Source organism: Haliotis rubra, unplaced genomic scaffold (genome assembly GCF_003918875.1).
Source record: "Haliotis rubra isolate DU_JTF1 unplaced genomic scaffold, ASM391887v1 Scf6, whole genome shotgun sequence".
Classification (NCBI taxonomy): Eukaryota; Metazoa; Mollusca; class Gastropoda; order Lepetellida; family Haliotidae; genus Haliotis; species Haliotis rubra.
This window is the reverse complement of record NW_025767301.1, coordinates 3904273-3917226: the sequence shown is the minus strand read 5'-3', so window position 1 is coordinate 3917226 and position 12954 is coordinate 3904273. Positions and strand designations below refer to the sequence as shown.

Below are 12954 nucleotides of genomic sequence, written 5' to 3'. Positions count from 1 at the left end.
CATAACACAGGTGATCATGACAGCAACCAACAAATCTCCAAATCACAGAACAAGCCATTGACCATGACACAACAACTGTCAGTAGCGTGGGATCCATGAGATGCGATAACAGTCTGGCACCGTCGTCTCATGCTTCCAGTAAGAGTCTGGATGGACGCCAAGGGAAGATTGTTCCACCCATGACGCAACAACTGTCAGTAGCGTGGGATCCATGAGATGCGATAACAGTCTGGCACCGTCGTCTCATGCTTCCAGTAAGAGTCTGGATGGACGCCAAGGGAAGATTGTTCCACTCATGACGCAACAACTGTCAGTAGCGTGGGATCCATGAGATGCGATAACAATCTGGCACCGTCGTGTCATGCTTCCAGTAAGAGTCTGGATGGACGCCAAGGGAAGATTGTTCCACCCATGGCGGAGATCAATTCCGAGTTCCTAGAGAACCTGGATACACTGGACGACGTGAGATGGAAACCTGAAGCATGTTCCAAATGTGTTCTATCGGGGTGGCCACTCCATGCGGACGATTGTCTCTTGCTCAAGGTAAGCACCAACCAACCTGACACGATAGGGTCGGTATTATCGTCCATGAAGATGAAGTCAGGACCAACTGCACCAGCAAACGGTCTCACGTACACGTCTACGATCTCATCCCTTAACGTACACCTGCCTTCGTGCCTCTCACTAGCACATAGACTAACGCTTAGCCCCTGAATATATATAATTTTGATAGTAACAAATAAACCCATTTAAATTGAAAAGTATCCCAGTGAGTTGGGAGATTCTAGGGAAATCTAGACTTGCTTCATTTAGGGCTTTAGCATTGCAGGGAGGGCCAGGCATTAGGGACTATAATGTGGTTCAGGAACTGTGAGACAGTCTACCTAGCACATGGAGATTAGTGCTCCAGCTCTGCTGATACCTCCCCAAACCATTAATGAGCCGGCTCCCATCTGTCATGTTCGGCTACATTAACATCATGAAAGTGCTCTCCTGCTCTTCGGGACACCCGTGCCCACCGATCGGTGAAGTCCACGCAGTGCCTTGAGTCGTCTGTGAAAGGACGGATGCCCAGTCATTGACTCTCCAATTGGCATGATCTCTCACCCACTCCACACATGCTTGCCGTTGACGCTGGGTAAGAGGGTAGACTAACGCTTAGTCTCTGAATATATATAATTTTGAGTGTAGCAAATAAACACATTTAAATTGAAAAGGAGCCCCAGGGAGACCAGAGATTGTGAACCTGGACAAATCTAGACTTGCTTCATTTAGAGCTTTAGCTTTGCAGGAGGGCTAGGTTGTAGGGAAAATAATATGGTTCAGGGACTGTGAGACGGCTAGGTAATGCGAATGCATGCTCTCCTTGGCCGAAGACCAGTCTACCGACGACGATTACGGACTGCCTGAGTGGAAACGTTCACTTCAATGGCATTAAAATTCCGCAGTTCATTTCTTAGCGTGGTTGCCATCTCAAAGTGATGACGTCTTTGCTGAAAGCAGGAGAAACCGGTCATCACGCTGGCTGGTTGAACGTGCTCGACCACCCGCATGTCGCTGGGTAGCTGAACCATGAGTTTGATACCGATTCCAAGCCCTGCAGACCACGCTTTGACTCAAGGACGTTGAACGTGACGCTGTGTTGTCCCACTACGCATCAGGGTCCCGTTCCACAAAGCGAGTGTAGCGTTAAGGTGATCGTAACTCCCATACTTTAACATAGACTTACGACAGTCGTAGCGCTACGATCGCTTTGAGGAACAGGGCCCTGGCTAATTCTTCGACTGTCAGACGACGTTGTTGCCGTTGATGGGCATTTCTCTTTTCAGTAATTGCAATGGACGTTTGTCAGGTTCTTAAAAACAGGGTGCAGTTTTGCAATGCCAGAGAATCAGAACGGGGGAAACTGTTTTTATCATGCATCACGGGGGTGTGCGCAACTCTGCACCCACCCTCTGGATCCGCCTATGCACGTGCATATCGTGTCCGTCACAGCATGCTTTTCCCTGCTGTGTGTGGTAGTGTGACTCCAGTTTGGTTACCCAATCATTGTGGACCGGGTTTTAATCCAGTATGACTTCATAGTATAATTTCATGTTTCATGTCTTGAAAATGTGATCCTTAGCAAACTTTGAGTAGTGTACATCGTACATCAAATAACCATTAGTTAACATATCCTTGTTAAAAAACAAACGGTTTCGTAACTGATATCCAGTTTAAGGTGACAAAATGCCTTAAACAACGAAGACGTAGTGTAAACTCCAAATTTTAGAAACATGTCTTCCTGATTTTATATTAGTTATAAACACACTGATCGCCTCCGAGAATTAGTGGTTTACTCCACAATAAAATTGGTTACACTACTGCCTACCCCCTAGCCTTGCTCCATTAAGGCTGTACTGAATGGTGAGCCCATAGATGTATAGTAACTCTATCCCTCGAAAAGGCAAGTCTAAGCGAACCCCTGTATGTTATTTATTATTTCTTAGAAATCATCCATTTAAACTATTAATGTTTACCTTAGAGACTTGTAAAGTCTTTCTTCTCCCCGACGAAGCGCGTTTACACGAACCCAGTCAATTAGCGGCTGTCGCTTACAAAGAAACGAGAGTTATGTCCCTTATGGACACAAGCATGACCTGAGAGAGGGGGGACCCAGTCAGGTTGTCAACAAGGCTTGTTATGTCGGTTTTGCGACAAACATGACGACGATAAGACCGTTTACTTGTGACGACCTGTTCAGGTTTAATAACGTGTAAGTAAACTGTTTTGTGGATTAGCGTAAACAGCTTTCCTGTTTTGTTGTAAGACATGCGTCGAAAATTGCAAGACTCCTCGACTCGTGCAACCATTCACCTCACACCCATAATTTGGTCCCACAGACCTCAGTAGAGTCCCATCATGCATGGTCATCTTCTGAATTTCTAAACCCAGCAATATTCGGACTTCATGGAAAAATATAACATAATGGTAGTTCAAAGGAAAGGCTCATAACAAAACCAAGGTTTGAAAAGCATTGTGTTATTAAATAGCAACAAACCAAAGGTAAAATAATTATTTTATTTTCAGGAATTTGGATCCACTCACAGAAACGGTATCCTTACATTTTATGAAGATTGGTTTCTTCGGTGAGGTGAGGTGAAAATTGGGTTTAACGTCGTGCTTGAGAATATTTCGCTCATACGACGACGTGCGTGCGTGTGTATGTGTATGTGCGGCTGCTTGTACTAGCCCAGACTTATGCTGGTTTTATAGTGCTAGCCCACTGAGATACCATGCCGCAGTGAAGCAAGAATACCCCACTCAGACACATTATACTGACTCCGAGCCGACCAGTCCTTGTCGTACCCATTATGCCGAACGCCAGACAGGGACCAACAAGTACCATATTTTAACATCTTTTGGTATGACGCGGTCGGGGATCGAACCCGCGACCTTCCGCTCTCCGGGTTGACGCTCTAACCACTACACCACGGAGGCGGTCTGGTTTTTTCGGATCCAAAAATGTTCCATATAGTGTTTCAAACGTCACATGGAAGCAATATCAGCGCTTTGAGCACTGCCCTTGTGTGGTGGAAGTCAGCACTATATAGATACTCTTTAGTCTTGTTATTTATTATTATCAAACCTTTTATACAATTACAATTACAAGGGAACCAGCACTGCAACTCTTACTTATCTTGCGGGAACTATTTTATTTATTCCACTTAATCACCCAAAAATCTGGGTTTTTGAGCTGTAAGCAATGGTAAGGGAGGACCTCAACAACAAGGGAATCCCCTTGAATATTCACATATGATGCTTCGTAAAATCTCTCACCCTGCAAATTTCATGGGTGTTAATGTGTTTGTTCAATTATGTATGGCAGTGTACAGCAATTATGTGTACATATTCTTGCAGCAGCAAAGTTCAGTCAATAAACTAAAAACGAATTGCATTCAATACAAACCCTACTCCCTCTTTGTCATCCATGTTTTATTATATATACCCTACATTACTTGTTCTCATTCACTTGATGCTCAGAAAATAATATTATTTCAAGTATCAATTAGTGGTGGCAAAACACAGAATACCTAATAAAGACTTTAGAAAATCACTCAAAAACTTTCATCCATGCCTCTAAGGGTAATCATTATGTATAACTGTCAGTATGTGGTTGATGATGGTTCACTTTTTTTTTATTTCTTGTGTCTGGGCTAATTATTCAAATTAAGATTGGGTTATTAATCCACATCTGATGTGTTGATTGCTGTGTAATATGCACATGGCAGCGCAACAAGAGAGGATTTTCAAAATGGCTGTCACAGATGAAGAAAGTATTCCATGTTGGTTTCCTTATATTGTCCCAGTATGGCTTGCCCTTCTACATGCAGTACCTGGCTCACTGGCCGGAGTACTTCCAGATTGCGGAGTCTCCAAGTGGCGAGATCATGGGATACAGTAAGTATTTGCTAAACAAATCATATGACAGTGGAACAAAATATAGACAAGTATACTGTGATCATGGATATAAGGGTTGTGTTACAACTTGAGAAAAATTATGTTCGTTAGTTTGCTTGCTTGTTTGTTATGATTATATCTGTGTGACAATTAATCTAGTCTGTACCAGACAATCCAGTGATAGACATTATATGCATTGATCAATTGAGAATCAGTGACACGTATCAACCAGGAAACCTGAACATACAATCACTTTTTATGACGAGAAAAAGAAGCGTAAAAAGGGCTGATGTTTTTTGGGTCTCTAGAATGGGTGTGTTTGGGACACATTATATCACATATTTGGTCTCACTGGTGTTGCAATTGCTATGATCTTAATGCAGTGAATTTACTTCAATCAAACACATACTATAAAGCTGTTCCATTCTAAATTGATTCACCCGTGAAGGTCCGGGTTAGAATTGAACTTCAGTGACCCATGCTTGTTGTGAGAAGCGACTAACGGGATTGGATGGTCAGGCTTGCTGACTGGGTTGACACATGTAATCGATGTTCATGCTGTTGATCACTGGATTGTCTGGTCCAGACTCGATCATTTACAGACTGCCGCCATATATCTGGAATATTGCTGAGTGCGGCGTAAAACTAAACTCACTCACTCTAACTTAGCGTCTAAGTTGATTCTTTATTCAAGTATATTGGCAAATGACATAAATAGAAAATGTACAGTGGAAGTTCATGGATCACATTTATATATTTAAGAAAGAATGTTGATACATGGATTTATCAGCTCTTCCATTCATTTTTGCTGCTGATTGCATATGAACATGGTTGCAGTAATTCAGAAAGTTTTTGCCCAAAGATAAGTGATAACAGCGCGCCACCATCCTTAATCTGTGTGTACACTTTCAGTTATGGGGAAGTCAGAAGGAACTGGTGACCTTTGGCATGGTCATGTGACAGCGTTGACTGTTGCCCCAGTGTTTCGGAGACTTGGCCTTGCAGCAAAACTCATGAACATACTAGAAGAAATCTCAGAGAAGTAAGCTCTATCAGAAGCAGATTGATCATTTTTGGTTAATAGTTATACCTGGTTTATAGATCAGAAGCAGTGAGATGCTCAGGTTGTGCAGTTATAGATGTGCAGTCCATATATGATTGATAGTATATCTGGACCAGGCACTGAATTATGTCATGTTAAAGAATATGTGAATTTGGTTATGTTGCAGAAAACATTGTTTTTTCGTGGACCTGTTTGTGAGGGTATCGAACAAGGTTGCCGTGGCGATGTATGAGAAGTTAGGGTACAGTGTGTACCGGAGAGTGTTAGAGTACTACTCAGGGGAAGTGGACGAAGATGCATTTGGTGAGTAGTATTACTTTTAAGGAATGCTCTTTGACATGAGTCTTTGATAAGTGGAACACCCTCAAGGTTACACAACACCAAATGTTTTCCCATAGACATCTATAGTAACCTTATGTTTTTTTTAAAATTATCCAGGCTATCAACAGTCATTCCACATACACATGGGTACAGTCAGGCCTTTAAACTACAATAAAAGACAATTTCTGGCCAAATTGTCCGGCTCATTTTCCGAGCACAGGAAGCGGAACACATCAACCTCAGTTCCGCACCAAATGTCACCTACTGGAAAATATCTGTACACACAATAAGTATAACTCATGGTGACAAAAATGACAGCACAGTTAAAATTGTGGTCAGTTTTAATTACTGGATGGATGTGCTTTTAAAAAGCATAAACATCTTACACTATTTCATCCAATCACAGCTGTCACAAGTCTCTATCTCTTCAGTTGTTTACATACGATGCTCGCTCAGGGCACGTGATTATGATTTAGTGTAGTGGAACCTCAAGGACCATCCTGGAAAGCAGGAAGTTTTGGTTTAAGGGAGGTAACTCTTCAAACCTCCATCCCAAGTATAGTCTTCTTAGGGAGTTACAAGCACCAGAACCAAGATGGTAGGTTTGGGAACAGGAACCTGTATTTTCTGATTAATGTTAGAAAAGTGTTTGTCTTTTTTTATAATCAAACACACCTCAAGATGTGTACAAACGCTTGGAGTCAAATCCCTGATATGATGATGTCCCCAACATTAATGAAGGTCATCGGCATTAACGTATTCAGTGTTGTTAAGATGTTTTCAGGTCTTTCTGTGCATTTGTCTGTGAACAAGACTGTTACTTATGGTTTTATGTGATGTTGTTATTGGAGTAATGTCTATGCTGTGGGGTATATTGTCACTTTGTGAAAAAATAGCTCCGAAAATGAACCACCTCAAAGTTTAACGCACATTAGGTTATCTGTGTTCTGCCATGACAAAATGCATGTTAAGCCCATTTTCTTGCAACCATTTGAGTCCAGTGATGCTTCCAGGAGGCAATTTTGCTCACTAACGAAATTTAATAATTATTAAGGAAAGTGTACCAATCAAATTGGATCATCCTACAAGGTCATGGTAGAAACACCATTTCACAATGTTAACTAACTTTTAGTGAGAAAATATCGCTGATATCACTGAGATTTATGTGCACTTCTTAGGTTTTGACTGGGACTTTAAGCAAGTGGTGCTTTAACGGAGCATTTTGATCTGTGTATCCGATGGGTCATGTATCTGCTGCTTATGGCAACTGTTTGCATGAAACTAACTATGTTACTTAATGTTGCTGATCTGTTCACACAAATAGAATAATATACATAGGCTACAAGCACATGATGTATACAGTCATTAAACGTGATATCAAACAATACCGAACATGTTGAATTGCATTCCTTTATATTTTTGTGCCACTTCGACTTGAGTGTCAACTACGTCACATAAATTGAGTATTTAGCGTAATTTTGACCCTGGGTGAGAGATGTACTATGAGCACCACTGTCACTGACCTTTCATGTCATTGTTCCACTTTGTGTGTGTGAGGGGGTGGGTGGGGGTGTGGACGGTGAAGTATCCTGATGGATAAAGCATTTGATCGTCATGTCAAAGGTACAGGTTTGATTCCCCACATGGGTACAATGTGTGAAGCCTATTTCTGGTGTCCCCGACCCGTGAAGGTCCGGGTTAGAATTGGTCTTCAGCAACCCATGCTTGTCATAGGAGGCGACTTAGGGGATCGGGTGGTCAGACTCGCTTACTGGGTTGACACATGTCATCGTATCCCAATTGCGTAGATGGATGTTCATGCTGTTGATCCCTGGATTGTCTGGTCCACATCCGATTATTTACAGAGGCCGCCATATATCTGGAATATTGCTGAGTGTGGCGTAAAAAATAAACTCGCTCACTCTGGTGTCCCACGACGTGTTATTGCTGGAATATTACTAAAAGTGGTGCAAAACCATACCCATTCACTCTTCCCGTGTTGAATATTGGTGGGAACTGATCTGGAGCAATGGATGTTGATGGTGTGTCGTTGTTCCCTGGCGTGGACGTAGTTCTTCATCATATCAATATCTGGGCCACTATACATATAGCAGGAATTTGCTGAGTGAGGCATTAAACTACAACCACATCCTTCTTACTGTTTTTCTCATAAAAATATTTCAGTTGTGCTGCGTTGTCACCTAAAATCATATCTCCTACATAATGGAGGCGTTTTACAATATCTTTGTATTGGGCCTCTTGAGAAGTGCTGATGTTTTTAAAGATTGGTCAGTCTGATGCAATGATTGCTAAGTGACCAGTAGCAATACTTTATCTGTTGGACCCATGTTTACTCTTTGATTACCTGTCAAGATCTTAGAATCGGTCTTCCGCAACCCATGATTGTTGTGAGATGAGGTTATTGATTCTTGTGCTGTTAATCACTGGATTATGTTATCCTAACTTTTTTTCTTGTTGACCACCATCATATGCTAGTAGCTTGAAAATTGCGAAGTTCCTTTTAAAAATTACAAGCGAATGAAATTCTTCTCAGGTAAAAATACCTATATGTAGGCGTAGGCATCCTGATTTTCTACTCAGCGACAGAAACCCCAGGTCTGTCTCACAGTCCTTGAACCACATTATTGTCCCTACTTCCTAGTCCCCCATGCAATGCTAAAGCCCTAAATGAAGCAAGTCTAGATTTACTCAGGTTCTGAATCTCCCATCTCACTGGGGCTCCTTTTCAATTTAAATGTGATGATTTGTTACTATCAAAAGTGTATATACTCAGCAGCAAAAAGCCCGTCAGTACGAATTCAAAATTAGATAGGCACTGTAATCAAATCATTACAGAAATTGACATAATAAGCGGATCAAAAACGTTTTTTTGTGTACAATATCTTGACACATCAATGAATAACTCAGCACAATTTCAAGACATTACTCGAACGTTTGCAGTCCATTCAGACCCTTGACTTCAGTATCTAGTGTGACCACCACGAGCGGCAATAACTGCAGCACAGCGTCTATGCATGGAGTACATCAATCGATTGATGAAGGCCATTGGCACCTGGAACCACACTCTGAGAAAAGCCTGGCGCAATAAATCGGCTGTTTTCGGCCTTGGTATGACATTATTAAGTCTCCTCTGAATTTCATCCCAAAGATGTTGAATTGGGTTTAAATCAGGACCTCAGGGCTGACCACTGCATAATGTTGACACTGTTCTTGTTGGAGCATTATTACTACAGTTTTGAATATCATAGATATGTGACCAAGTGAGGAACCTTAATCAACATCAGTGATATTTCACCATTAATACTTTATCACTGTCATCACTGAGGAATTATTATAATATTTAGATAGAAAATATTGGGATTTGTCAATCTTTTGGATATGAAGTGTACACGACAAGGGAGACAACTTGTACTGCCATCAAAGCATTGGGTGCCATTTTAAAAACTAACCCAGAAGTGCTCTGCTGCTGTATACCAGACAAAGAAACACTTGTTGGAATAAGTTGTTATTGCTTTGGTATTGTATAATGTAACAAAATACCTCATTTTTTGTATGTTGTTGTTGTTTTGCATTTCAGGTATTTTCCAAAACCAGAAATAATATTTTTTCAACTGAAATGCATGAAACTTACTTATTAGTTTATCTATATACATTGTACTATCTGTTTGAAGTGGCAGTAATGGTTATGAAACCAGCAGTAGATATTTTAGAGTATTGCATAGGCACAGCACTGAGTTGTTCTGGCATCCCAAAGGATCTAATGAATATTGATCCTTACTGCTGAAGACCTGTTGGACACTTTTCTGGTTATATTTCTAGTTTGTCAGAACCATACCTGTGCTGTTAGGCATTTAGGCAGTGGTTGCTGTCATCAGTTTTGGCTCACCTTCCATCCACATTAAGCTGATACACTGTAATATACCGGTAAACGAAATATTGTTGAGACTAGGATTAAACCAAACCCATTCTCTATTGATGTCTGAATTGATGCAGAACTAAAGATATTTCTTTACTATAACAATTATAGCTTTGGTTTCCCTTACACTTGGGTTCTTGGTAGTGGTAGAGTTGTGTTGCCACTGTATTTCACCCCGATATTGAAGTGTGCAGGATCACTTAAAAAGTACATTGGGGGTAGGCAAGATGTATCTGCAGTTGTCTGAGGCCATGGTGTACACCCACAGTCTGTATCATAGTGTATGGTAACCCCATCTTTTGTGCCTCCTCTCCAGATGAGGCTGCTGAATCAATACTAGTGGTGTAAAACTCATCTCATTTCTTTTAAAACTCGTGATTTATGTACTCTGTACCCCTGATTGCTTTCATGAATGTGTGGAATAAGTCGTAGTTACAGACAAAAACTATGATGTAACGGACTGAATTTGTGTTCATATTGGGGTGATTACTCATTACCAGGATTGTATATGTGATATGATCCAATGAAAATTTATGCTTCAATGGCCACACTATTTACATGCTTTATGGATCTGCCAACTAAATGTTTTTGAAATGAAAAAAATATATTCTGAATTTTTTTCTTTTTTTATCCTGTTTGCATATTTCACAAACATTTTTTTTTCTCAACAAGGATTCACTAGTAATTTGTCATCAGTGAAGCAGGTTTTCATTAGAAAGGTAAAGAATTTCCCCGTGTGCTACACTACTACAGCTAATGCATCCTGGGAAGGATGACATGATGTCAGTTGTCACCGAGCCAAGGCTGATCATTTTATGTCGGCTCTTAAGACAAGGCGACTGTTTTTTAACTTAGGTATTGTTTTTGACAAATGTTTGTTATGATTTGGAAACAAAGGTAATAAACTCTTATATAATATCACAGTTGTAGGTATATTTTCAGTCATTAACATATATTAAGAAGAGTTTACCCATACAAAGTTCAATTAATTATATTTTGGTAAATGTTTGTTAGACATATTTGTTTACAGAAGCAGTCCCATATTATTTCATATGACTATGGCTATAGGTTATGCCATGACAGATTAAATCTAGTGACTGAAATAGCTTCTTTATAGTTGCATTATTAGGACTGTTTTGGTATTTATTGTGAAATTCAAAAATATTTGATTTGAGAACAGAGGCATAGTGTAGATCCAATGCAAACACTTACAAAATGACAGTATGACAGCAATTTTTAAACTAGCTCCCAGCGACCTTTAAAACAAGCGTGTGAACACCCATTATCATGTAACCACACACTGGGAGTGAAGGCCATGCAGGTGACAATTTTTAAGCACATGCATATTTGGTAGGCAGTTTTCAGATTTATGTTTGCTAATAATGGCATTACTTCAAAACCTTTCAATATTTTGGTTTACAGATTTGCCTAAAGCCACAGTCAAAAACAAAAATAAAACTATTGAGAATTTAATTGTATTTGTCGACTGCTTCATCTTTAATAAATTATAGAAATATAATAGCAATAATTGTGTATGTATGAACTAAAGAATTACGATTTAACACAACATGGGGCATATGTTATTAACCAATTGCCAAATGAATCTTTTTGAATAAAGATCCAATGCAGAGTGGGTCGTTACAGGTCATTGCCGTCCTCACGTAAAGAACATATAAAGAACACAAAGCACACTTACTCAAAGTTACTCAGAAACACAGGGCCTTGTAACCCTAAAAAGTACCATCCAAGGTATATACTGTCACCGACAGGGTCTTAGCACTATACACAGGGGCGTGTCACGCTTAGAAACAGCGTTAGTAGGACCCTACCCTAGTACTGTATAAAAGGAAAGGGATGTGACAACGGAACCACCCCATCCTCGATCAAAGTTAGATTTCACCATGTAAACTATTTTTAAGGCCCTGTCGAGGCCTACGCATCGAAAGCTAGATGATTTACCTACAAAATGAGCCCTAAATGGTCTTAATCGGATCATTATTTCAAAAGTTATACGCCACGACTCACCGAAAACAGCTACCTTCGCAATTCCAAGCCAAAATCATGGATCAGCCAAGACAGCGAAAACTCACCTTTTAAATTCGTTTATTAATTCCAGCCACGTTGACAGCTCCTATGTAGGGCTAGATTCGATCGGCAGCGGCATTCCACGGGTCTAAAAACTTATTTCAGTATATATAAGCATATAGTGCTCAGATCCTGTTAGTGACAGTATATACCTTGATGGCAGTTTTTATAGTGCTAAGATCCCATTAGTGACAGTATATACATTGATGGCAGTTTTTATAGTGCTAAGATCCTGTTAGTGAAAGTATATACCTCGATGGCAGTTTTTATAGTGCTAAGATCCAATTAGTGACAGTATATACCTCGATGGCAGTTTTTATAGTGCTAAGATCCCATTAGTGACAGTATATACCTTGATGGCAGTTTTTATGGTGCTAAGATCCAATAAGGACAGTATATACCTCGATGGCAGTTTTTATAGTGCTAAGATCCCATTAGTGACAGTATATACCTTGATGCATGCTTTTAGCATTACAAGCCCCTGTGCTCAGAAATACTAAACATCCTGCACTTTAAACAGTATTATCATTTTATATTTTCCTATTAAACTGAATGACTCGGGCATAGTGTAGATCCAATGCAAACACTTACAAAATGACAGTATGACAGCAATTTTTAAACTAGCTCCCAGCGACCTTTAAAACAAGCGTGTGAACACCCATTATCATGTAACCACACACTGGGAGTGAAGGCCATGCAGGTGACAATTTTTAAGCACATGCATATTTGGTAGGCAGTTTTCAGATTTATGTTTGCTAATAATGGCATTACTTCAAAACCTTTCAATATTTTGGTTTACAGATTTGCCTAAAGCCACAGTCAAAAACAAAAATAAAACTATTGAGAATTTAATTGTATTTGTCGACTGCTTCATCTTTAATAAATTATAGAAATATAATAGCAATAATTGTGTATGTATGAACTAAAGAATTACGATTTAACACAACATGGGGCATATGTTATTAACCAATTGCCAAATGAATCTTTTTTAATAAAGATCCAATGCAGAGTGGGTCGTTACAGGTCATTGCCGTCCTCACGTAAAGAACATATAAAGAACACAAAGCACACTTACTCAAAGTTACTCAGAAACACAGGGCCTTGTAAC

General features: G+C 40.0%; 1 protein-coding gene across 2 annotated transcripts in view; it reads left to right on the top strand.

Annotated features, from left to right (window-relative positions):
• The first annotated feature begins 2628 nt into the window (after positions 1-2628).
• Positions 2629-12954, top strand: part of LOC124255249 (N-alpha-acetyltransferase 20-like) — a 29327-nt gene continuing 19001 nt past the window's right edge. For both annotated transcript variants that reach the window (XM_046689110.1, XM_046689111.1), the window contains exons 1-5: positions 2629-2755; positions 3070-3094; positions 4350-4440; positions 5353-5482; positions 5670-5806. In XM_046689110.1, the coding sequence (XP_046545066.1) occupies positions 2703-2755; positions 3070-3094; positions 4350-4440; positions 5353-5482; positions 5670-5806 (436 nt within the window). In that variant the 5' untranslated portion in view covers positions 2629-2702. The remainder of the gene's footprint in view (positions 2756-3069; positions 3095-4349; positions 4441-5352; positions 5483-5669; positions 5807-12954) is intronic.